The sequence below is a fragment of the Thamnophis elegans genome, chromosome 2 (genome assembly GCF_009769535.1).
Source record: "Thamnophis elegans isolate rThaEle1 chromosome 2, rThaEle1.pri, whole genome shotgun sequence".
NCBI classification, from domain to species: Eukaryota; Metazoa; Chordata; class Lepidosauria; order Squamata; family Colubridae; genus Thamnophis; species Thamnophis elegans.
This window is the reverse complement of record NC_045542.1, coordinates 8,950,312-8,975,910: the sequence shown is the minus strand read 5'-3', so window position 1 is coordinate 8,975,910 and position 25,599 is coordinate 8,950,312. Positions and strand designations below refer to the sequence as shown.

General features: G+C 43.8%; 1 protein-coding gene across 1 annotated transcript in view; it reads left to right on the top strand.

The window, feature by feature from the left end:
• Positions 1 to 1,278: 1,278 nt before the first annotated feature.
• PNCK (pregnancy up-regulated nonubiquitous CaM kinase) overlaps positions 1,279 to 25,599 on the top strand; it is a 40,806-nt gene continuing 16,485 nt past the window's right edge. Inside the window, exons 1-6 of the mRNA XM_032212364.1 lie at positions 1,279 to 1,358; positions 10,291 to 10,404; positions 13,477 to 13,608; positions 16,886 to 16,960; positions 18,510 to 18,648; positions 23,612 to 23,735. Of these exons, the coding sequence (XP_032068255.1) occupies positions 10,328 to 10,404; positions 13,477 to 13,608; positions 16,886 to 16,960; positions 18,510 to 18,648; positions 23,612 to 23,735 (547 nt within the window). The 5' untranslated portion in view covers positions 1,279 to 1,358; positions 10,291 to 10,327. The remainder of the gene's footprint in view (positions 1,359 to 10,290; positions 10,405 to 13,476; positions 13,609 to 16,885; positions 16,961 to 18,509; positions 18,649 to 23,611; positions 23,736 to 25,599) is intronic.

Below are 25,599 nucleotides of genomic sequence, written 5' to 3'. Positions count from 1 at the left end.
CGGCAGGTCTGGGGCTGTTGAACTATCCAGCCCCCTTCGAGGTTATGACCGTTGTTGTATTTTAAATTTCTGTTTTCTATTTTTATTTTTGTACCCCCTCCCCTTCTGATTGTTAGCCGCCCTGAGTCTTTCGGGAATAGGGTGGCATACAAGTCAAATAAAACCTAAACCTAAACAATCAAGCCTGTTACCCTCTTTGTCGCTAAAAAACAAGGTGAGCAGAAATGAGCAAGAAACTTGACTTTTCTGTCTTCCTGCTAAGGGTTCTCTTGCACTCTTCTAACATTGGAAATTGTCTTGGGGCCTAAATGACAATTGGACAGAGTGCAGTTTGATGACATCTTACAAGATCCTGCCTTGGAAATGGGAGAGTATGGTTTTGGATGGCCCGTAACTTACTGAGGATGCTCACTCCCCCCTTTCTTTTTCAGTGTCTACATATATTGCCTTGACAGCATCAGTCAATTGGAATTTTGAAAATCAGAGCTTTTGAAACACCCTGCTCCAAGTCGTCTCAATTAAGACCAATAGAAAATGGAATATTAAAAAAATCCCATGTTATTAAACCTCAGATTTAGTTCTTGAAAGCAGCAATTCTTGCATTTTGCTATTAGCAGACACTATTTTATATATTTTATTATATTTTTGAGGTTTCCTCAGTTGTGGTGGCATCCAGTTTAGCTGTGGAATTGTAGGGAACTGAAATCTGGAGGACACCAGGCTGCCCTAGAGTTGGCCATAAAGATTTATTCGTTTAATTATAAATCACATCTAGATGGCTGTCCATCTCACAGAAGATGACAAGATAGGGGCTATCTCCCATGCCTTGCTAGAATCTTGTATAGTTGATCTGCAGTGTTATTCTCAATCACAGTATATTTCTTGTGGGGGGGGGGAAGAGAAAGCTTGAGCTAGCTGAAGGTAAGACCCAGGAAGGTTGGCTTCCCTTCTGAGTTGTAAGCCAATCTCTTTAGACCACCCCACTACCTCATCCCGCGTGATTCAGAGATACACTGCTTTTGCTCGTAGAGGTTTCACTTTAGGGACGTGCCTAAATTGCGGTCCCCGCTCTCTTTCCCAGGCTGCAGAGCCGAGAAGTCCAGCTGCGGGATGAGCACTGGTGGGGGGTCCCTCTTCGCTTGATTTCCAGCCGCTTCCCTAAGCCCACCTCCGCCTGACATTGCCTTACAAGGCAGGGGTGAAGAGAAGCCTAAGGAAGACGGAGTAGAAGGGTGGAGTAAGTCAGCAGGCGAGGCGTGGCGAGGTGGGTCGGGCGGGCTGGCGGGAGAGGCAAAGCGCTGGCTAGAGGATGGGAAGGGGGACTGCCGGCAGCCAAGCGGCTCAGGACTTGGAAGCAGGTAAGTGAGAAGGACGAGGAGGGAGAGAGGAGAAATCGGACTCGGGTAGGGGGAGGCGAGGAAGGGTCGGTTTCCCTTCCTCGCCCGCGCTTGCCCACGCACACACGCGCGCGTCTCGCTCGGTCCCCATTCCCCGCCCCACCCAGCCGCTCGCCTGCACCAGGCTGGGAAGCGCGCGGGATGCAGAGACGCCTAAGGAATGTAAACGAGTCCGGATTGCAGCGGATCCGGGCAGGGTGGCGGAGGAGGAAGATCGCCGGAGAGAGAGAGAGAGAGGGAGTGAAACCGCGAGAGGTAGAACACCTGGGCCGGGGAGGACCCGGGGAAAAAGGGGAAGCGGGGTGCCTTGCGGGTGATTCAAAGGGACGCGACGCGGCGAGGCGCGCACAGCTTGCCTTCTTCGCCTGCGCTTCTTCGGGGCTCCCCATCCTAACCAAAGGGCAGCGGGTGCTAAGGGTGCGCTTGCAACCGCACACGCACGTCCGAAGTTGGGGCGGGCGGAAAGCAGGTGGGTCCTTCGCGAGGGTGCGTAAACGAAAGCAATGCTGCAACCTTAAAGACACCCGCCTGGCCGGCAAGGCGGTGCTTCCCGTTATTTTGACGCAAAAAAATTGCTTCGGGTTGCCCCGGCTGTAAAGTTGAGCTTAGACCTGCGCGCTGGAGACCGCGGCCGAGCCGTTGTTTCGGCAGGAAAACAACGGGGGGCCTCTGGGAATGATGGGTTGTGTCCCCCGGGTTGGAAAGCTCTGGGCTTGGTTGCGCTGGGCTTCCAAAACAGGTGGCCGTACCATTGGCTGAAAGAGCGGTGGGTGGGTGGTGGGAATCTGAAATACTTCATTTTAAGCTGTGTCCCTGGAAGCCTACATGTTGCGGTCCTAAAGTGGAGGCCCTAGCAAGCTTTTATCTATGTTTCATCAGTCCGGTTCACTCAACTAAGTCTGTATATCCATTTTCTTGACTCCTCCTTGACTCCTTGCCTATCCTTCCAGCTAGTCCAGAATGCGGCCGCGCGAGTGATTGTGGGTGCACCTCGGTTCGCCCACATAACACCTATCCTCCGCGAGCTGCGCTGGCTACCTGTTGATCTCCGGATGCGCTTCAAGGTGCTACTTACCACCTTTAAAGCCCTCCATGGTAGTGGATCTGGGTACTTGAGAGACCGCCTCCTGCCAATTACCTCCCTTCGACCTATTAGATCGCACAGATTAGGCCTCCTCCGAGTACCATCCGCCAGTCAGTGCCGACTGGCAACTACGCGGAGGAGAGCCTTTTCAGTAGTAGCTCCGACCCTTTGGAACGATCTCCCCGTGGAGATTCGTACCCTCACCACGCTCCAGACCTTCCGCACAGCCCTCAAGATCTGGCTATCCCGTCAGGCCTGGGGTTAAAGATTATAATCCGTCCCCTCCCGAATGATGAATGAATGTTGCTTCTTTTTTTAATTACGTACTGTCTTTATATGTCATTGTGTGTACTCCCTTCCCTATACGTTGTAAGCCGCCCTGAGTCCCCTCAGGGAAAAGGGCAGCCTATAAATAAATTTATCTATCTATCTATCTATCTATCTATCTATCTATCTATCTATCTATCTATCTATCTATCTATCTATCTTCTTCCATTCTTCTTATAACATGATGGATGCGTCTTCATAGCATTCGCCAAATTATCTCCACAACATTCCCTTTTTTTTGTGAATGCCTTAAATATATCCCGCTTTCCCCAACTCTCCTTCCTCCCTTTTCATCCGTCACCAAATTTTCCCTTCTGCCCCTCTGTTCTTTTCATCCTATCTCATTCCTCATCCGTTCCCTTTTCATGCCGGTATTTGTACACAAAGGGCAACAGGTTGTCAACCATTTGTGCAGGATCAGACCTTCTTGTCACAAGGCGGGTGCGTGCCTGAGCAAACACACACATATGCTTTATTTATCTTGCATGGAAACCTTTGATGTCCCATCGGAGATTCGAGAAGACCCATAGCACCGTTTGCAAGGATTGATGGGTAACTGCCCTTACCGCACATATTAATATTTTTGCAACCTATTGTAAAACCCATGTGTTGTCAACAGCAACAAAAGGAAATGCCTGCGTGTTTATGTGTGTTTTTGCATTCATCAGACATTGCTGTAGCTTTTGTAATTTTCACCTACTTCTTCCCATTCTCTAAAGACATCATGTTTTTGACATCATGTACCATACCCCTGGAATACGAAGCATAGTGGTAGTGCATTGTGCACTTTATATGGATTCAGACAGTTTCACCTCAGGCCAAAGGAATAAATATTACACGTGGCACATAAACAACCTCCCTCTCTCCCTCCCTTCTAGGCTAACTGAACTCTATCAAGACACACTGATATGTGTGTGTGTGCACGCGCACACACACACACACACACACACACACACACATGTTGTATTTGTGCTGATAAATAAAGGGAGACTAGTATAGATCTATTTCAAGCTATTTAGCTCTCATCAGCTAGCCATACCCTTACTGGGATTAGAACCTGTGCTATATTACATCTTAGGCAGTTATGTTAACCACTAAGCCACAAGGTTCTCCTCCTTTATCAGCTAAGCCAGGGAAATAGGTATGTATTTAGTGTCACAATCCCTGGTATGCCCAAATATGGGAGGAAGCCCACTGCTTCCTATCTCTGTCTATTGGCTCGTCACAAGAGACCATCCAGACAGAAACCCAATATTTTTACTGTTGCCTTTGTTACATTTGTGTTGTATTTGTGCTGATAAATAAATAAAGGGAGACTAGTATAGATCTATTTCAAGCTATTTAGCTCTCATCAGCTAGCCATACCCTTACTGGGATTAGAACCTGTGCTGTATTATATCTTAGGCAGTTGTGTTATATATAACACAGCTGTATATATATATACTTTGTGTGTGTACCGTTAAACATAGGACCAATAAGCAGTTCCAAATAACTATATATATATCACTAGAAACTTAGTACAGAAATTTATAATTACTTAAAGAATATGAGAGTATAAGAAAGGTTTCCTCAACCTGGGGTCTTCCAAATGAGTTTGGACTATGAGTCCTAAAATTCTCTACCCAGCAAATCTGGAAGGAAGAATCCCAGTTGGGGAAGGCTGGATAGCAATCAGACTGGGAGGAGGAACACCTGTCATTTGCATGGCTCAACCAGGCCGCCTGGTTTTAGCAGTGAGCAACTATTTTTTTGTAAAAACAAAACAAAACCTCTACAGGTTACTCTTCAACTTACAACCACGGTTGAGCCCAAAATCTCTGTTGCTAAGTGAGAACAGCTGTTAAGTGAATTTTGCCCCATTTTACAACCTTCTTTGTCCCAGCTGTTAAGTCAGTGTTTCTCAACCTTGGCAACTTGAAGATGTCCGGACTTCAACTCCCAGAATTCCCCAGCCAGCATTCGCTGGCTGGGGAATTCTGGGAGTTGAAGTCCGGACATCTTCAAGTTGCCGAGGTTGAGAAACACTGTGTTAAGTGAATCACTGCAGTTGTGAAGTTAGAAACACAAGTGAGTCTGGTTTCCTTATTGACTTTGCTGGTTCAGAAGGTTGCAAAAGATAATCACATGAGCCCAGGACACCGCAAAGGTCATAAATATGACCAGTGTATGAATTTTGATCACATGACCCCGAGGATGCTGCAACAGTTGTGAGTGTGAAAAATGGTCGCAAGTCATTTTTTCACCCCCCAGTGCCATTGTAACTTTGGCCACTAAATGAAGTGTTGTAAGTGGAGGACAACCTGTGGTAAGTTTCCTCTATAGTGAGCTATTCATCAGATTTATTGTCCCAAAGGCCAGTAGTCCTCCATGTCTATTTGGCATCCAGTGGGCAAAAAATGGGAAATTCTTCTCTCAAAGAAATGGATGTGGTTTTTGTGATCTGACTACCAGTTTCTGCATTAAGTATCATTCTTTGTTTTTTTTAATGCATGGCTCAACTTTCACAACACACATTAATTGCCTTTCATCCATGCACACACCCTGGCTATCTGAGGCACCCGTGGTGCAGCTTTCTAGTTGACAAATGCACACATCCCATCTGCCAACCAACAACTGAAACTATTCAGCTCTGGATTTTTAAAAAAATGCATCCAGTTAGTGAGAGCGTTAATTCCTTTAGGTAATATATTCTTGCAGATTCAAAAGTAGTAGTGGTGGTAGTAGTAGTAGTAGTAGTTAGTGGTGGTGGTGGTGGTGGTGGTGGTGGTGAAGGCTTATTAAAGAGAGAAACACTCCGCTTTATTAAGGTTGGAACAACGGGGAGGGACTTCTGTGGCATAAGAACTCTGGGCTGGAAAAAAGGCAGGTGGCATGATATTTTCTAGCCTCTGCCAGCTCAAGATCAGGACTGCAGGAGGCTCACGGTGCCCTTTGTAAAGGGCACAAAGCACACCTTGTCTTCACTCTTACAGTCCTTTGGGGAAATTGAAAAGGGTGAACCAAGTCTCTTGACTCAGGGACCCCGAGGTGGGTTCCTACCAGTTCGCACCTATTCGGTAGAACCCATTCGTCAAATCTACCGAACCGGTTAGAAGAGGTTCCACCAGTGGACCCGGAAAGCAGGCCACACCTACAGAAGAGGTTCCAAAATTTTTCTGAACCCCATCACTGGTCCTTGGATAGGATTATTCTACACTATCATGCTCGTATTTATAAAACTCAGTGCCTCTGTGAAAGGTAAGGATGACTGCTGCATTTGTGGTGCAATCAGAACGTTGCGTCTGTTGAAGTTGTTTTAACGCAAACCAAAGATGCCTTTTAAAAAAGAAGTTTACATCATATTCTTATGCATGCCAGTGCTGTGTGGGAGGTAATTTAAGGTGGTTCTGACAAGTGTCGTCGGCATCTTCATATCCGGTCACATGGGCGGCAAGCCACTCCCATCCGGTCACATGGGTGGCAAGCCACTCCCACAAAGGAGGCCACACCCACAGAGTAGGTTCGAACAATTTTTGAAACCCACCACTGCAGGGACCCGAATAATTGAAGAACAAACAAGATGGGAGGGAGATAAATATATCCACTGACCAGGCTACTCTTTCCTTTCTTGACTTAATTTATCCCCTGCCCATCAAACTTTATTTACTCTGAAAGAGAGAAACCTATAGATGTGGGCATGTAAGACAGGAGGGAGGCTTAATTCTATTTTGACCCTAATTGGTTTTTTAACTTTCTTCCTGAAACTTCTTGAAAGAAGTGAAGAAAAATAGCATAGTGAGAGCTTTCCTCTTCTTGTCTGCTCTTCTTTTCCCATATTGGTTTTTTTTCAACCTGGTGCCCTCTAAGGCGTAAGGGATTATGTAATTTGGCACATGTAGAAGGATTCATTTGGGGGGAAGTTGTTCTATTTTCTTTACATTGTTTCAGACAGTGATTCAAGGGATAAAATATTGTCTCTCTTTTTTCTTTCCTGAGATTATCATGGTTTATTATAAAGCTGGCCTAAGTAGCTGCTTAGGCCAGCAAGGGCTTGCAACTATGTCTTTCTCTGTCTCTCACAATTGAATGCATTCATAGAAAGGGAAACCTAGAGATTCTAAAAGCAAAAGTTTGATGTGGAAATAGAATAGAAAAGTGTGAAATACTGCTTGTTCTTATCACTTGAAAAAGATGCGTTCTTCATTTGAAATGACAGCCTAAGCACACTTCTTAATAAATCTGTCCAGATCAATTTTTCTTCTATTCAGTTGAGTGGACATATCTCTTTGTTGCAGTGGGAAGTACGTCCAAGAGAATCTTTCAAGTTTTTAACCAGATTCTGTCTAATCCTGAAAACAAATACAAATGATCAGACCATCTTGTCCAGTAGTGAATTACAGCTAGTTTTTGACTTGCAATCTTTTTACCGCACTGAAAAAAGAGACTTATGACTGGTTTTTACACCTACAACTGTTGTAGCATCCTGTGAACAAAATGCAGAGGCTTGGCAACTGTCATGTATTTATGACAGTTGCGTTGTCCTTGATCACCATTTGCAACCTTCCCAGCTAGCTTTGGATAACCAAAGTCTATGTGGGAAGCCAGATTCCATTATGACCTGTTGTGGCCCGGCAGGAGCCGTTGGAGCTGCCGCCAGACTCTGACAGCGAGGGGTCTTATGAGTCGTCCCCGGAGGAGGTGGAGGACCCTGGACAGGGTGCCGACTCCAAGAAGGGTGAGGAGAGACTGGTTGGCCACCATGTGGCGCCGGAGCCTTGTATCAGTGGGGAGGAGACAAGAGGGAGTGATCCAGAAAACACCTGTGAGTTGTTTCGGGATGCACACCCTCGAAGGGCTACTCGGCGGCAAGAACAACTGCAAAATTATAGGAGATGATTACGCTCAGCTGATGCTTATTAAGATCCTCTCCTGCTTATAAAAGAGACTGCTTGTGCCACGCCCTTTTGCAGAAGTCAACGTTAACGATTAACAAGAAACAAACTTGGTGAATGTGATTGCTCTTAAAAAACATTCTCATTTATGTTTGTTTTGGCTTTCGTTCCTGGAAAGGGGGGGGTCAGAACAATGACCCCATGATCTACTTAACTGCAGTGGTTCGTTTAAACAACAGTGGCAGAAAAGTTTGTAAAATGCACCACAACTCACTTAACTGACTTTTTTTTAGCAATGGAAATTTTTGACTCAATTGTGATATTAAATTAAGGATTACCTCACTTCTTTTTGTTGGTCTATACCCAAATAAAAGTTGATTGATTGAACTACTACTTTCCTAGCATCTCTGATGTGTAAATAGTAAACTGGTTATTATTTTACATCTTATTAGTAAATTATACTAAAGAAACAGAATAATGTTCAGTGATAATATCTTCAGAAATAATATAGCCAATAAGCTTTTACACTATATAATTTTCTTTCTATGACCTCTGATTACCATTTGTTGCTGTTAATGAATCTGGCATTATTTCCTCATTTTTTTTGGTATTTCTTCCTAAATATCAGGGAGAAAAGTCAAAGATGCTAGATTTTCATGACCGTTTTTTTTTTACTCTCTAGAACAACTTTTTAAAAGAGTTTATATTAAGCTTTTACTTGACAAAAGAGCCTCCAGTCTGGTTTGTTCTCATGCTTTTGAACTACAAGTGGATGTGCCGAAGCTGGCAGTGAAAATCTCTCATGCCATTGTGACAAATTTCCACTTCCTGTGTTATTGACACTTGAATAAGAAACCTCAAAAGTTGCCAAGTGGTCCAGATGTGGTGTTTATTTTATTTTTTTACATTTTGAATTATTTTTTTATTCCACTAGACTCATGGCAGTTTACAGATCAAAATGATCTAGGATTTTCTGATTTCAAATTCTTCTGGGTCAATGTTTTCTACAGCCCCCGTTATGTGGCCACGGGGAGCGTCTTCTTTTTTTAAAAAAATAATTTTTTTTATTAGTTTTATTACAGAAAAAACACAAAAAAAACCCCCATCATATTTCATTACATCTTGTAGAAAGTGTATCCATTGGTCACAAGTACATTTCATGCGTTCTGTCCACAATCACATATATTCCATTCAGTTTAAATTGTATATGTTAAAAATTTATATATTTTACTATCACCATACCACAATTTCCATTTAGTTAAGATTCAAAAACACAGCTACCTGCTGGCATTTTTTTTTCTCCCCTTGCCCCAGTTCCAGTCAATCTACCATATCTTTATATCTTTATAACATATTCTAAGAAAAAAAAAGTCAATTAGTAGGACATCTAAAATTTCCTCTCTCTAACATATCTTTATTAGTATTATTATTATAGTTAACTAGGGGTTATTTACACTAGGGGAGCATCTTCTTAATTGTCAGGATGTGAACAGAACTCTACCTTTGCTTGGTTCAAATGTGCCTCTATAATCAAACCCTAAACCATTTGGACAGAACACACCATAGGGCTGATGAAAGAAATGTCCTTCTGGGTTCAGCTCCAAGTGGGGAAAAAGACACTGGAGACATGGAGGCTGCTTGGAAAGATGGTTTATTGGTGGACAGGACCACGTGGCTTGAGCCCTGAACAGAAATGATGATCACATGCTTCAATGTTGGTGGAGAAGAAGAGAAGGGCTGAGGGAGGGGCTTGCTAGGCTTTTTATACCCTGTTTAGTCCCACCTCTCTGTTTCCTGTTCCTGTGTAAGAAATGTATTCTGATTGGTTGTCAGACTCCCATGGGACCATGCAGGGACAACTCTCTAGGCTGTGTTTTGAATCCGGGTTTAGTTGAGTTCTCAGATGCCGTGCTCAAGGGCCAATATTATCATGCTTTCCTGTAGCTGCTGGTGAAGTCTTTATTATGTAAAGTGGACTAGCTTGGCCTTCTCAATGGCCCATTAACAGTGGGGATGGGCAGGAAGCTACAGGCAACTATTCTGTCTTTTAAAACATGTTTCTTTCTTTTCACATCCAGAGAAATATTCTGCCTTTTCAATATTTCCTAGGATGTTTCATTTTTCTGGGAGAGGGCTGGGTGATAACTTCCCATAGGGCAACTGTAGCTTCTTGCAGTCCGTTGGTCTCCGGTTGTGATAAATTGCAGTTCCCAGACATCGGGACAACTTCTTGGAAAGCCTTGCAGGCAATGTGGTTGCAGATCTAGAGCTGCCCTGAAATGAGGAGACCTCCCCACTCAGGTATTATTAAGCACAGCAGAACCCGGGATCTTCAGAAAACCGCCTTTCCTTTTATTTCAAGAATATTTGGAACTGAGAATGAAGTTCTTAGGGGCGTGTAGCTCCACACGTGTTTGCGTGTTGCCTTTTAAATCTCCATCTCAGAATCAAGATTTCTCATTCAGTACCTTACAGTAGAGAGGAGTGGCCAGGAGATTTCTGGCCCAAGGAGTCATGGGAACAGGCTGACCCCTTCCTAGATGTTTCCATTACAAATTTCCATCTCTGTTAGTAACATTTTCCCCCCTCTCCTCTGCTTCCCTATCCCCAGCTCTTTCTAGCCGGCCTGCTTCGAGCTGTTGTTCATAATGCCTCTTGGGAAAGGCTGGAAGAAAACAGTGGAAGACATCGCCAGTGTCTACGACATCAAGGAGAAGCTGGGCGCGTGAGTAAAAAGGAGGGGCTGGCTCGAGATCTGCGTGGACGCTCTCCTGCTCTGGGAATCCTGCCCTTGGGCTTCATCCCACCCTCCATTTCTTGACCTAATTTACTTTCCATGCTCTGCGTTAGCCCTTCTCTACTTTTACACTTCTTTTCCCCCAACTTGGGAAGATGAATTGTTGGGGTTCTCATAGGCCACGTCATCTGGGGGATTCAGAGTCTTGGGGTGCAAGACTCTGCAGGAGGCTGTTATAGCTTCAATTTTGCTTTCTCTCCACCTGCTTCCATTTCTCTTTTTTTCCCCTTTCTCAGTCGCACATTTTAGCATGCAGTTAAACCACGCTTCCCTCCTTGTCTTCGGTACCCCTCGAGTATGAAGCACTGGAGAGATGGTGTGATTTTAAATATATGCCCAAAGAAGCATCCCCCCTCCTCCCCCGCAGTGTAGCAGATCATCTCCCACGTGCAACGTTGCAGTGTGTTTGCAGGTCTGAGATCTGCCTTCTACTCTCCCGTTCTCCATCCCTAGCAGGATGCTGACTGCTCCCCATCTGCTTTCCTTGCCCTGAGGTCCTCATCCTGCCCCGCCAGCACAGACGGGTCTCTCTCTCTCTCTCTCTCTCTCTCTGCGGCTGGATGTGGTCCCTCCTCCTGGAAGCCTCTTCTGCAGACTCCAGGAATGCTGCAGCCCGATCTCGGCTTCATTTGCATACCGCGATCCCATTGGCTTTTGATGCCCTCGGACAGATCTGACGTGCATTGGACAATAATAGATCAGGAGCCAGCGGGAATTTGCGGAGGGTGGTGGGAGAGAAGACAGGTTAACCCTTTCTTAACCAAATGCGCCCAAGCCTTCGAGATTGGATGAAGGGCAGTTGGGCAGAGAATCCAAATCCCTTTCCAGAGGGACAATCAAATGCGGGCTTCTTCTTCGTTTGCTCAGGTTTCCTAGGGAATGCCTCCCTGTTGTTTTCTCTGCCGCACGAGGAGAATGAGTCAGCCATCCCTGAAAAAAATATACACGTTGCCAGTTTGCATACTCAATGCCGGAGATGCTTCAGCCAATTTATTCCAAAACCATAAAGCACCAACCAAGGGATCAGGCAGACCTGAGTTAGGATTAGGATTAGGATTTATTTCATTTATATGCCGCCCTTTTCCCCAAAGGGGACTCAGGGCGGCTCACAACCCAGTCAAGGGAAAGGAGGTACAAACAGGGGATAACAGACAAACGAACAATACACAATTTAAAAACACACAACAACCATACCATTCGAGAAAGGGGGGCAGAAGCTCTTTAGCCCCAGGCCTCCCGGAATAGCCAGGTTTTGAGGGCTTTGCGGAAGGCCTGGAGGGTGGTGAGGGTTAGCTCCAGTTTGGTGTGTGGTAGAGCAAAGACTGTGGTGGGGGAGTTGGAAGACAATAGCAATAGCAATAGCAGTTAGACTTATATACCGCTTCATAGGGCTTTCAGCCCTCTCTAAGCGGTTTACAGAGTCAGCATATTGCCCCCACAGTCTGGGTCCTCATTTTACCCACCTCGGAAGGATGGAAGGCTGAGTCAACCCTGAGCCGATGAGATTTGAACAGCCGAACTGCAGAACTGCAGTCAGCTGAAGTAGCCTGCAGTGCTGCATTTAACCACTGCGCCACCTCGGCTCTAGCCCCTTGGGAGAGCCTGTGTAGTAAGTCTCAAAAAATGCGACCACCTTTGTATTTTGGTCACTCTTGTTTACTTCGAACGATTTCCCTCCTGTCAAGCCAAAAACAAAACCTGATCTCCCCCAAAACAAAACAACCTTCCCCCCCTTTGAACGACTCGTTCTGCCCGCCCTCTCCCATTTTTTAAAATAAGGCAAAGTTCTGTTTACTGATTCCATATTTTGAAGTGGAACAGACAATTGCTTCTTTGTCCCAGAACAGTTTGAAGCAAACTGAACATTTTTTTTTCCATGTAGCAACTCTCAACTCAGACAAATCGGCAGGGAGTTAAAAGAATTACATTGGCAACGCTTTCCCCCTTACAATCGTAATGCTGCTTTTGCTTAACATCCAACATCCAGGAAAAGGTTCCAAGGAATTTAAGGGGAAAACAAACAAACGAAACAAAACAAAACTCAGCTTTCCTAGAAATCACAATTAATTTAGTTGGGCATAAAAGTACATAAGCAGACTTATGTGTATACTGCTGAATTGCTATTGCAACTGTATTGGATTTTTGTAAGGAATTTTAGCGACTGCTTATGCAGCTGTGAACACTTACAATTACATGCCTCTATTCCTCCTTCCTTTAATTCTTTTTTTTTAAAACACATAAACACGTCAACAAAAACAAACACATGACTTAAAACAACATAGGAACAAGAAGCCCCATCATATATCGTACAGCAGTTCCGTATCGGTTTCTTTACAGTTAGTGTTTTCCCTTCTATACATTTCTATCTTGCATTCATGGTCCCCTTAATCGTTATCCATTTTTATGTACTATTCTATATTTATTTATACTTAGCTATTTGTAACAAAATATTGTTACCTATATTATGCTTTATATTCTTACTGTCATTTATTCTCTTACATACAATGATAGATATACATTCACATGGTTATTCTTTTTCTTTGCCATTCTTATACATTTGTTATTCCATTAAAAAGGTTATAATATACAGTTTGGGTTGCTTTGTTTACCATCCCTAGCGCCTGTTGTAACACTACCTTATTTTCCCTTTCTTTTCTCCCTCCCTTCCTTCTCTACTTCCTTCCTTCCTCCTCTCCTTCCCCTTCCTTCTTCCCGTACCTCTCCCCTACTCCTACCCTCTCTCTTCTCCTTCTCTTTCTCTTCCTTCCACCTTCCTCTCCTTTCCCTTCCTTCTTCCCTTCCTTCTCTCCTTCCTTCCTCCTCTCCTTCTCCTTCCTTCTTCCCTTACCTCTCCCCTGCTCTTCCTCTTTCCCTTCCTACCCTCTTCCTCTCCCTTCCACCCTCCTCTCCTTCTCTCTTTCTTCCTTCTTCTTCCTCTCCTCCTCTCCTCCTCTCTCCCTTTCTTTTTCTGTTGTTATCCTTTAATTCTTATTCTTACAGAGGGGCCTTTTCAGAAGTGGTCTTGGCCCAGGAACATGGATCTCAGCGCCTTGTAGCCCTCAAATGTATTCCTAAAAAAGCACTGCGTGGTAAAGAAGCAGCTGTGGAGAACGAAATTGCTGTGCTCAAAAAGTAAGTCAGTTTGCATTTCTGCACTTTTGTTCCGGAATGTAAAATGAATTTACTGGTTCAGTGCTCAGGATCCATTTTTTATATTAGAACTTCATTTTGTTCAGGGACAACAACAACAACAACAACAACAACAATAATAATAACTTAATGCAAGTATAGACAATATTTCACTGATCTTGTAGAAAGTCCCAGTTTCCAGACATGGAAAAGAGATAACATTGTCTTTCCTTTTGTATGGCAAAGGGAAAATCAGAGAGGCAACTTGACCTGTAAGCATTTTTTGCATAGGCCAACCTATCACAGTTCTGGACTGTGAAAAGCAATGCCTTTTCTCTTTGGGTAAGGGAATGCAGTTTCCCTATGGTTTTGATTGCCTTCACTTGACTGCACTTTTCCATTCTTTTAACTTTCGGTAATGTCTGGGCTGAAATAAGAAGCACCCCACATTCAGCAGGGATTTCAGTGAGTTTTGCAGGGATAATTTTATTTATTCCATATTTTAGCCTTCAGCCAAGAACTTCAGAGTGATGTACTTTTCCTAAGAAATTATCTAGCAAGGTTAAAGTTAGCGATAGTAATTGTCTCAAGATTACTTATCACTTTCCCCCATTTTGCACTTGACCATGGAATAAACATGTCCTAGCAGTTGTGAGATTTTTTGTCATGATCTCAAAACCTTCCCTTCAGCTCATTGCCAATCCACATCTGAGTGGCCTTAAGTCATCTCTTTTTTTAATTTTTATTTTAAACACATAAACACATCAACAAAAACAAACACATGACTTAAAACAACATAGGAACAAGAAGTTCCATCATATATCGTACAGCAGTTCTGTATCGGTTTCTTTACAGTTAGTGTTTTCCCTTCTATACATTTCTATCTTGCATTCATGGTCCCCTTATTCGTTACCCATTTTTATGTACTATTCTATATTTATTTATACTTAGCTACTTATGACCAAATATTATTTACCTATATTGTGCTTTATATTCTTACTATCATTTATTCTCTTACATACAATTATAGGTATACATTCACATAGTTATTCTTTTTCTTTGCCATTCTTATACTTTCGTTATTCCATTTAAAAGGTTATAATATACAGTTTAGGTTGCTTTGTTTACTATCCCTAGCGCCTGTCGTAACACCACCTTATTTTCCCTTTCTTTTCTCCTTACCTCTCCTTACCTCTTTCTTGTTCCCTTACCTCCACTCTTCCTCTTCCCTTCCCACTATCTCTTCTTCTCTTTCTCTCCCTTCCACCCTCCTCTCCTTTCCCTTCCTTCTTCCCTTACCTCTTCCCTACTCCTGCTCTCTCTCTCTTCCTCTTCCTATCCACTCTCCTTCTCTTTCTCTCCCTTCCACCCTCCTCTCCTTACCTCTTTTTTCTTCCCTTATCTCTCCTCCACTCTTCCTCTTCCCTTCCTATTATCTCTCCTTCTCTTTCTCTCCCTTCCACCCTCCTCTCCTTTCCCTTCCTTCTTCCCTTACCTCTTTCCTACTCCTGCTCTCTCTCTCTTCCTCTTCCTATCCACTCTCCTTTTCTTTCTCTCCCTTCCACCCTCCTCTCCTTACCTCTTTCTTCTCCCCTTACCTCTCCTCCACTCTTCCTCTTCCCTTCCTATTATCTCTCCTTCTCTTTCTCCTCCTTCCATCCGGCCTTAAGTCATCCTTAACAAGGTCTTCTTCCTAAGACAGCATTCATTTAGCGACACCTTAATGGATAGGATGGCACACACCTAATGGCAAGTTTAGGCTGATGTGGGTATGACCACTCCCATCTCCTCTGTATTCTGGGGCCATTCTGTCCATTTGAGGACAGTAGTAGGAGAATGTGGGTCTTTTAAACCAGCTTCTCCCCCTGTACCCATCAAGTCTCCAAACTGATCCCCAGCTAAAAGACCTGTGTTTTAAAAAATACATCAGCCCAACTCACAGCTAACAGGTACTGGAATTGGGGCAGGGGGAAATACTAGGAAAAAGACTCCTGGCACACCATGCAGTCCCCCCTCCTTATTAGCAGTACGATTACTTTTAAACCTGGATTTACTGATCTTTCAGGGAAGCATTGAAACTATGTCTAAATATCACCTGAAAATAGCTAATAAGTACTGGGGAAACTCTCTTATCACCCAAGCCATCCTAACCCGTCTATTGCACCATTCAACTACCTGTTTCAGACCTCCCCGGATAATAAGCCCAATCAGGCTTTTGAGTGCATGTGCTAAAATAAGCCCTCCCCCAAAAATAAGCCCTCTCCAAAATATGGCAACACAGCAGCAGGCATGAGGTGACCACGCTCGCCGCCTCCTATACCTCAAAAATAATAAGACCTCCCCGAAAATAAGACCAAACACTTATTTCAGGGGTCAAAAGAAAATAAGACCCTGTCTTATTTTGGGGAAAACACAGTATCCCCAATTCCCATTTTTTTTGGCTTTGCTGAAAAATGTGGGAGAGCTCTGTGGTGATTTCCACACCACAACTGGGAGAGAAGTCAGCTTAATTGAGGAGAGCTGGCCTTTTTACCCTCTAAATTTCTAATCCTACCGTAGCATCAGAATCTGCTCTGCCCTTTTTCTGCCACCTCTCACAGCTGTACAGCTGGCAGATATATAATCCACTTCTCAGAACTTACTTCCTCCTGTGCCCCGTCCCAGTGAAAGAGTGTAACTGGTGGATTCTCACCAGCTGTTAATGTTTGGTGGAAGTAGCGGGAAGCCAAACTCTAGAAATCCACTATCCTCCTTAACTTGCTCTCTATATAAGCGCTAGTAAATAAGCAATCATTTTCTGGCTAGTGGTTGGCAATGGGAGCAGCAGGTTGTATGCCAGGATACGTTTTTGCTCAAGGATTGGTGGAGAGCAATCTTAACTGTAGAGAAGAGTCCCTAGTGAGATTCCTATGTGAGTAGGGCTTTACCCAACTCTAATCAAACGTTCGGCCTTAGGAGTATCTACATAGCTTTCATTATGCTTCCTACACATGTAGGAGTTGTCCAGGCTGGGTCAAACGCATCTCAATCATGAGTCCCACAAGAGATCTAAGCCAGCCCACCTTGAATTCCTTTCTTTTCTTAACTCCCACTAATTTCCCTTGACCATTAGTAGTTCAGATTCTCGTAGAGAACTTGAGCTTACAATAAATCTTTATACACAATTGGATTGCCTTGATTTCCCTGGTGCTTGACAACACATACCTTTCTGAAAAGGTGAGGGTAGATTCTTGGGATGTTGGCTGCCCTTCACTCTCCAATCTCCTAATTTTTGTTGTAGGATTCAACATGAGAACATTGTTGCTCTGGAAGATATTTATGAAAGTCCCACTCATTTGTACCTGGCCATGCAGCTGTGAGTAGACGTCCCTTCCTTATGAATGTGTTTCTACTTGTGAGGTCTGGGGTAGGCAATTTGTCCTCTGAGATAAATGTCTACTTCTGGAGGGATATAAAATGACAATTCTTTTGTAGATCACAACAATGCATGTAGTTCTTTCAAAGAAAAAGGTCCTTGCATCCAATGAGGTTACAACTCAAATTATTTTTTTTTCCTAATTGGTGCAATCCTGATTGTAATTTGAGGAACTGCATCTTGGGAAGGGCTGGTTATAATAATCAGATAACATAGGGAAGGCAGGTCTGCAGAGAATCAAGAGCAACTGATATTTGAGATACTTAATTTTATTCCAAGTCCATGTAAGAATGAGTTTGGAGGAGGGAACTAGAGAAAGATAGCACATTGAACCCTCTAAATAAAGGATCCCAGTTTGTAGGACCAGTTTACCTTCTTCTGGTATGAACAGAAGCTCTGGAGCTCACCATATCAAATACTGTATATGTATGTATTAGAGGTGGGTTCCTACCAGTTCGCACCTATTCAGTAGAACCGGTTCGTCAAATCTACCGAACCGGTTAGAAGAGGTTCCACCAGTGGACCCGGAAAGCAGGCCACACCTACAGAAGAGGTTCCAAAATTGTTTGAAATCCAACACACACACACAAACACACACACACAGACTCACACAGAGAGAGAAAGAGAAAGAAAGGAATAAAGAAAGAAAGAAAGAAAAAAAGAAAGAAAAAGTGAGAGAGATGAAAGAAAAAAAGGAAAAAGGGACAGAGAGACAAAAGGAAAGAAAGAGAGAGAGGGAGGGAGAGAGAGAGGGGGAGAGAGAGAAAACACATGGCCAGCAAGCCACTCCCACCAGGTCACATGGCCGGCAAGCCACTCCCACAAAGGAGGCCACACCCACAGAATAGGTTCGCATTTTTTTTGAAACCCACCACTGGTATGTATGTATCTATGAGTATATAGTTGTGCCTTTGAATCAGTGTTCCCGGTGACTGGACAATTTTCCAGGCAAGATTTCAGAAGTGGTTTGCCCTTCTTCTTCCATGGCCCAAGGTCATCCCACTGCCTTTGTGCCTAAGATGGGATTGAGTTTCTGATCCTCAGGTTTCTAGTGTGATGTCTTAACCACTACACCAAACTGACTCAAAGGCATAAAATAAACAAATCAGCATTACTCATATAAAGCTGCACATTAGATTCCCTAGCCTCCCTTTTCAAGAGCCGAGGTGGCGCAGTGGTTAAATGCAGCACTGCAGGCTACTTCAGCTGACTGCAGTTCTGCAGTTCGGCTGTTCAAATCTCACCGGCTCAGGGTTGACTCAGCCTTCCATCCTTCCGAGGTGGGCAAAATGAGGACCCAGATTGTTGTTGGGGGGCGATATGCTGACTCTGTAAACCGCTTAGAGAGGGCTGAAAGCCCTAGGAAGCGGTATATAAGTCTAACTGCTATTGCTATTGCTAATTGGGAAAGAAAATCATTCCTGATAGTTGGATTCTTCCTCCTGCTGAAAGAGTGTGAATATAAATCAGCTCTCTCTCCGGGGTACAGGGTGACAGGTGGAGAGCTCTTTGACCGCATCATTGAACGAGGCTATTACACAGAGAAGGATGCCAGCCACCTCGTCCGTCAGGTGCTAGAGGCTGTGAATTACCTACACGATCTGGGAATCGTTCATCGGGATCTCAAAGTGAGTATGTTGGGATGCTTTGGGGTGTCCAGCAGGTCCCAACTTTATACAAGACAGAGGACCCCCCCCAAAAAAAACTAGAAACCATGTTTTGCTGATAGACATTTGGTCTGACCCCCCTCGTCTCCCCCCAACACACTCCGAGCCAAAGATAAGTTACGGCATTTAATTAACAGAAAGACAGGTCCTTGGCAGCAAACCGGCACAGACAAGCTTGGGCAGCAATAAACACAGATAAGCCGTGGCAGCAATCCAGCCTGCCAAGCTCACAATAATGTTCTCCAACATTAGTTCCTGCATTGACTTCTGCAAAAGGGGCGTGTGCACAAGCAGTCCTTTTATAGTCTGGAGAGGAGCCTAATTACCACCAGCTGAGTGCAATTACCTCCTGTACTTGCGCAACTGTTCCTGACGCCTATTAGCTCTTTGGTGCCGGGGATCCAGGAACAACTCACTGCTGACGTCTGGATCACTCTCCCTTGTCTCCTCCCCACTGGTCCAAGGATCAGGCGCCTCTTGGTGGCCTATCTCTATCTATCTATCTCTATCTATCTCTATCTATCTCTATCTATCTCTATCTATTTATCTATCTTTCTATCTATCTATCTATCTATCTATCTATCATCTATCATCTATCATCTATCATCTATCATCTCTATCTATCTCTATCTATCTATCTATCTATCTATCTATCTATCTATCTATCATCTATCTATCATCTATCTATCTATATCTCTATATCTCTATCTATCTATCTATCTATCTATCTATCTATCTCTATCATCTATCTATCATCTATCTATCTATCTATCTATCTATATCTATCTATCTATCTATATCTATCTATCTATCTATCTATCTATCTATCATCTATCATCCATATCTATCTATCTATCTATCTATCTATCTATCTATCTATCTATCTATCTATCATCTATCTATCTATCTATCTATCATCTATCTATCTATCTATCTATCTATCTATCTATCTATCTATCTATCTATCTATCTATCATCTATCCTCATGAAGGTGAATACTATTGGACTGATTATTTTGTTTAAGTTGTAATTTTGTAAGCAGGGAGTAGTAATCTGTGCCCTAATAGGCATTAGGCCTTGTTTGTGCTAATCAAAGAGAGCTTCTCTGTTTTTGTTTATTGAGTGTATAGCCCACAATACATTATTTGATTTTTATTTATTTATTTATTTATTTGTCTTGTATGCCGCCCACTCCCGGAGGACTCCGGGCGGCTCACAAAAGACAAGGGAAAGGGGGGAAACGAGACAAAGACAACATATTAAAAACAAAACCAACATTCACAATTTCTGTGGAGGTAGATGCTTCTCAGCTCCCCCCAGCCTGCTGGAACAGCCAGAACTTGGTGGCTTTGCGGAAGGCCGGGAGGGTAGTAAGGGTCCGGATCTCAACAGGGAGCTTGTTCCAGAGGGCCGGAGCTGCAACAGAGAAGGCTCTCCCCCGGGGAGTCGCCAGCCGACATTGGCTGGCAGATGGAATCCGGAGGAGACCCAACCTATGCGATCTAATTGGTCTGAGAGAAGTAATCGGCAGGAGGCGGTCTCTCAGGTACCCAGGTCCGATGCCATGTAGGGCTTTATAGGTAGCGACCAGCACCTTGAAGCGGATTCGGAGACTAATAGGTAGCCAGTGCAGCTCGCGGAGGATAGATGTAACGTGGGTGTACCTTGGTGCACCCACAATTGCTCGCGCGGCTGCATTCTGGACTAATTGGACTAATTGGAGTCTTCGAACACTCTTCAAGGGCAGCCCCATGTAGAGCGCATTACAATAATCCAGTCTTTGGGATTTTGGGATTGTCCATCCATTAATGTCCACGTGTAGAGTTACCGTATTTTTCGGACTATAAGATGCACCGGTGTATAAAGATGCACCAAGATTTCGAAGAGGTAAATAAGAAAAAAAGTTTTTGCCCCCAGGCCACTCTGCAGGCTTCAGGAGGGCTGGGGCAAGGGAAAAAACAGGTAGTTTTTCGCAGAAATGGAGGTTTTTTTGCCTTGCCCCAGCTCTGCTGAAGCATGCAGAGTGCCCTGGGGGCTGAGGGAAGGCAAAAAGTCCTCCATTTTTGTGGAAAACGGCCTGATTTTTGCCCGTTTTTTTTACAAAAACGGGCATTTTTGTCTTGTTCCAGCTTTCCTGAAGTCTGCAGAGTGCTATTGGGGCAAGGCAAAAAAGCCACTGTTTTTGTGGAAAACGGCCTGTTTTTCACCCGTTTTTTTTTACAAAAACGGGGGCATGTTTGTCTTGTTCCAGCTTTGCTGAAGTCTGCAGAGTGCTATTGGGGCAAGGCAAAAAAGCCACTGTTTTTGTGAAAAACGGCCTGTTTTTTGCAAAAGTGGGATGTGGGGGCTTCAGGAGGCCAAAAATGGCTGTATTCGGTGATAAGACGCACCAACATTTCCACTCTTTTAGGGGGTGGGGAAAGGTGCATCTTATACTCTGAACAATACGGTACCTTTTAGATTGTTGGAAGGAGGTACTTGCTATAAACATTACATTTTCTTGCCAGAATTCTTATTAGTCTCTCCCCTACTTTGTTTTGGGCACAGAGAAAAGTTTTCCTATTATTCAGAAATGGTATTGCATAGCTTTTTGAGAAAAGTTTTGTGGTTAATACCTCAGGCTATAAATCAGGAGACAGTTCTAGTCCCGCCTTAGGCATGAAACCACAGAGTGACCTTGGGCCATTCACTTTCCAGGAACTTGTCTAAGCAGTTACCAGGAATCAAGACTGACTCGAAGGAACCAAGGAAACAACAAAACATCCTTTTAGTATGATCTCTTCTTTTGGTGCAGCACGTCGCCATAAAACGTGCTCTGCATCTATGGTTGGAGTATAGTTTCGGATCACTTCAGTGGTGGGTTTCAAATCCCGATCCAACTGGTACAGTTGGAACGGGGCTGGAATGGATGCGTGCAGCGTGCGCGCACATGCGTCTTAGCACCTCTGCGATGCTCAAGCTGCTCTGTGGAGCATCGCGCAGGTGGTGTACGCGCCGTGCTCATGCACGGCAGCGCAGAAGCTTTAAAACACAGGTAAGGAGCTTGGGCGGGCAGGTAGGCCCTCCGGAGCACTGTACTGGAACGGTGCTCCGGGCTGGCTCTGGTACGCCCGTTACTGGGGCGTACTGCCTGCAGCCCACCACTGGATCACTTGTAACATTGATCGGGTTGCCTTGGATTTATTTGTGATCATTCCACCATTTTTAAGTTCTATCTAAGCATTGGCTTCTACACCCTTTTGTTAACAGCGATGGCTACTCCATTGCTCCTGTTCTTGCCCAGGGCAAAAAATATGGTGTCTCACTAATGTGAAGTGATGCGTTTCAGTCCATTTCATTGTGTTGATTTTCAGAATGTCAATGTCAGCCTTAATGTTTCTGCTCTGAAAGCATCAAATTTGCCCTGGTTCATAGATCTGACATTTCATTTGCCAGGGATACACATGTAGCATCTGTAGCATCAGATTTTTATTTTGCTTTGGACACATCAGCAGTTGAACATCCTTTTGGCTTTTGTCAAATCCTAAACTCCAGTGCTATTTCTGCTTACCTTCTTTGGTAAGTACCTTTCAAATTGTTTGTACGTGCGTCCGTGTGAGGGTCATTGTTCAGAATTATTTTGCGGTTCTCTTGGTTGTAAATGTCCATTTGTTGGCAGAATACTGGAGTGGGTTACTATTGTCTTCTAAGTTGCATTGGGTTTGGTTATGATCTCTGGTTTGTGACACCTGGAAGTTACACAATGATGTAGCTCACAGTATTATTGGAATGGACAAACCCCCTTACTGATCCATGAAGGGAAAATAGCATTAGATGGTGCACGGGCATCTCATTCTTTCCCTCTCTCTCCCTCCCTCCCTCTCTCCCTCCCTCCCTCCCTCCCCCCCCCTTGCTCTGTCTCTCCCTTTCTCTTTCTCTCCCCCTCCCTCCCTCCCCCCTCTTGCTCTGTCTCTCCCTTTCTCCCCCTCCCTCCCTCCCTCCCTCCCTCCCTCTCTCTCTCTCTCTCACACACACACAAACACATACAGACCAGTGGTGGGTTTCAAACTTTTTTGGAACCTACTCTGTGGGTGTGGCCTCCTTTGTGGGAGTGGCTTGCCAGCCATGTGACCTGGTGGGAGTGGCTTGCCGGCCATGTGTTTTCTTTCTCTCTCTTTTTCTCTCTTTCCTTCCTTTTGTCTCTCTGTCCCTTTTTTCTTTCGTCTCTCTCTCACTCTTTTTCTTTCTTTTTTTCTTTTTTTCTTTTTTTCTTTCTTTCTTTCTTTCTTTCTTTCTTTCTTTCTTCCTTCCTTCCTTCCTTTCTTTCTCTTTCTCTCTCTCTCTCTCTCTCTCTGTGTCAGTCTGTCTGTCTCTCTCTGTGTGTGGCAGTGGTGGGTTTCAAAAATTTTTGGAACCTCTTCTGTAGGTGTGGCCTGCTTTCCGGGTCCACTGGTGGAACCTCTTCTAACCGGTTCGGTAGATTTGACGAACCGGTTCTACCGAATAGGTGCGAACTGGTAGGAACCCACCTCTGATATACACACACACACACACACACACACACACACACAGAGTGAGTTTTTTTGAATTTCTTTGCTGTCATCTAATGTTCCTCTGAATTTTTGCTGCCAGACATATCTATATAAGGGTCTCTTTTGCACCTCTGAAGGCATTGAAGGTGTTGGAATAAGGGATGGGGGGAAACCTACATTAATGCCAATATAGTTAAGGACAACTTAAGCCTGTGCCAGTCATGAGGTATCGAGAAGACGAAGGCAATGCCTTTAGGGCAGAGCAGAAAAAAAAGTGCAAGTGGAAGAAAAGTTCTACTCTTCTTATCTTTGGTTGTGTAGAAACTAGGAACTCTTTTAAGTTCCTTACATGAAGGAAGACATACGAAACTTAAGGTATGTAACTTTACTCTGTTTTGCTTGTCCTGAAACAGCCTGAAAATCTTCTATATGCCACACCGTTTGAAGATGCCAAGATTATGATTACGGACTTCGGGCTGTCTAAAATTGAGGCTGATGGCATCATGTCTACTGCTTGTGGAACCCCTGGCTATGTTGGTGAGTGTGGCAATGGGGAAGGGTGAGGGGCTGTGAGAAGTTATCATCCAGCCCTCTCCAAGAAAAATGAAATATCTTAGGAAATATTGAAAAGGCAGAATATTTCTCTGGATGTGAAAAGAAAGAAACATGCTTTAAAAGACAGAAGAGTTGCCTGTAGCTTCCTGCCCATCCACACTTTGTCAATAGGCCATTGAGAAGGCCAAGCTAGTCCACTTTACATAATAAAGACTTCCCCACTGCAGCTGTAGGGGGAAGGGATATTACTCAACTCTCCACAGGGCCTCTGAGAACTCATACCTGTATTCAAAACAGCCCAGAGAGTTGCCCCTGCATGGCCCCATGGGAGTCTGGCAACCAATCAGAATACATTTCTTACACAGGAACAGGAAACAGAGGTGGGACTAAACAGGGTATAAAAAGCCTAGCAAGCCCCTCCCTCAGCTCTTCTCTTCTTCTCCACCAACATTGAAGCATGTGATCACCTTTTCTGCTCAGGACTCAAGCCATGCGGCCCTGTCCAACAATAAACCATCTTTCCAAGCAGCCTCCATGTCGCCAGTGTCTTTTTCCCCACTTGGAGCTGAACCCAGAAGGACATTTCTTTCAACAGGGCCAAACATGTTCTGTGTTAATATCCACTTTTGTGTAGATGTTTCGCACATTTTGCCATTCATGTAGAAAATTGATCATTGAATTAAATATTTAATGATAACAGTCCATGACAAGGAAAGACTACATTATGCAAATGTTTTACAGAGCATGTGATTTGCCTTTTTTTTTTTTTTTTTGCAACATTTGATTTGCTCCACTATTCTTGAGCTGGGGATAATATAGGGACCGGAAAATGCAACCCAAAACTTTGAAACTCAGCCTTCAGTGGGTTTTGAACCATCAGGGGCATTCCCCCCCCCCATTTTAAAGAGGCTGCCAATTGTTTCTGTTCTGTTTCCCTTTTTCACCTACAAACTGAGATTTTGCAATATTTTCATAGCATATTCCGATTCATAATCCATCTGCTCACAGTCCATCTGCTCATTTGCAAGTGGGGGAGCTGGAGCTAAAAAATGACTTTCATCCAGTTAAGGAATACACAAACCTATTAGTTATTTATTCTTGTATAAAATATTTTATTCAATTTTCACATTCCATTTGCAATCATTTATATACAGGGTATTTACTATAAGAAAAGAAAAAAAAAGAAAAAGGGAATAAAACGAACAAATAAAAAGGAAACACAACTCATCATTCACAACCCCACCTAACCCTTGCATCCTCCATACACCCCATCTACCCCCTCCAACTTTCCTTTCTCCCTCTAACACTCCCCTCCTACTTCCCTTTCCCCTCAAACCTTCCTTCTCCCCTTACTCCCCAGACACCCTCCTTACATTCCTCTTACTCCTTACATTCCCCTTACTCCTTCCTTACTCCTCCCTCTTCCTTCCCTCTACCTCCCTCCTTGGTGTATGCCTTTATTCGAGTATTGTTTGATCTGATAAAAGTAAAGTGAACCAAGGAAAATAATAATAATAATAATAAAAAAAAGAACCACCGTATATAAATACATTCTTGTTCTTATTAAAACTATATTAACACCCCCCCACCCCACCCCCCACAATCCCCATCCCTAATCCTCCCGACTTCCCAGGGCCCACACCTGGCACTACCTTCTATCTAAAATATCTTGTATACATATGGATTAAAAAATAAAAGTAATATATCAAAAAAAAAAAAAAAGAAAAGCAGAGAAAGAAAAAAAAAAAAAAAAGGAAAAAAAGAAAAGAGAAAAGAGAAAAAAGAAAAAAAGAAACCACTCTTTGTGTTGATCTCAGCCCCCCATCTTTATCTATGCTTAAATAGT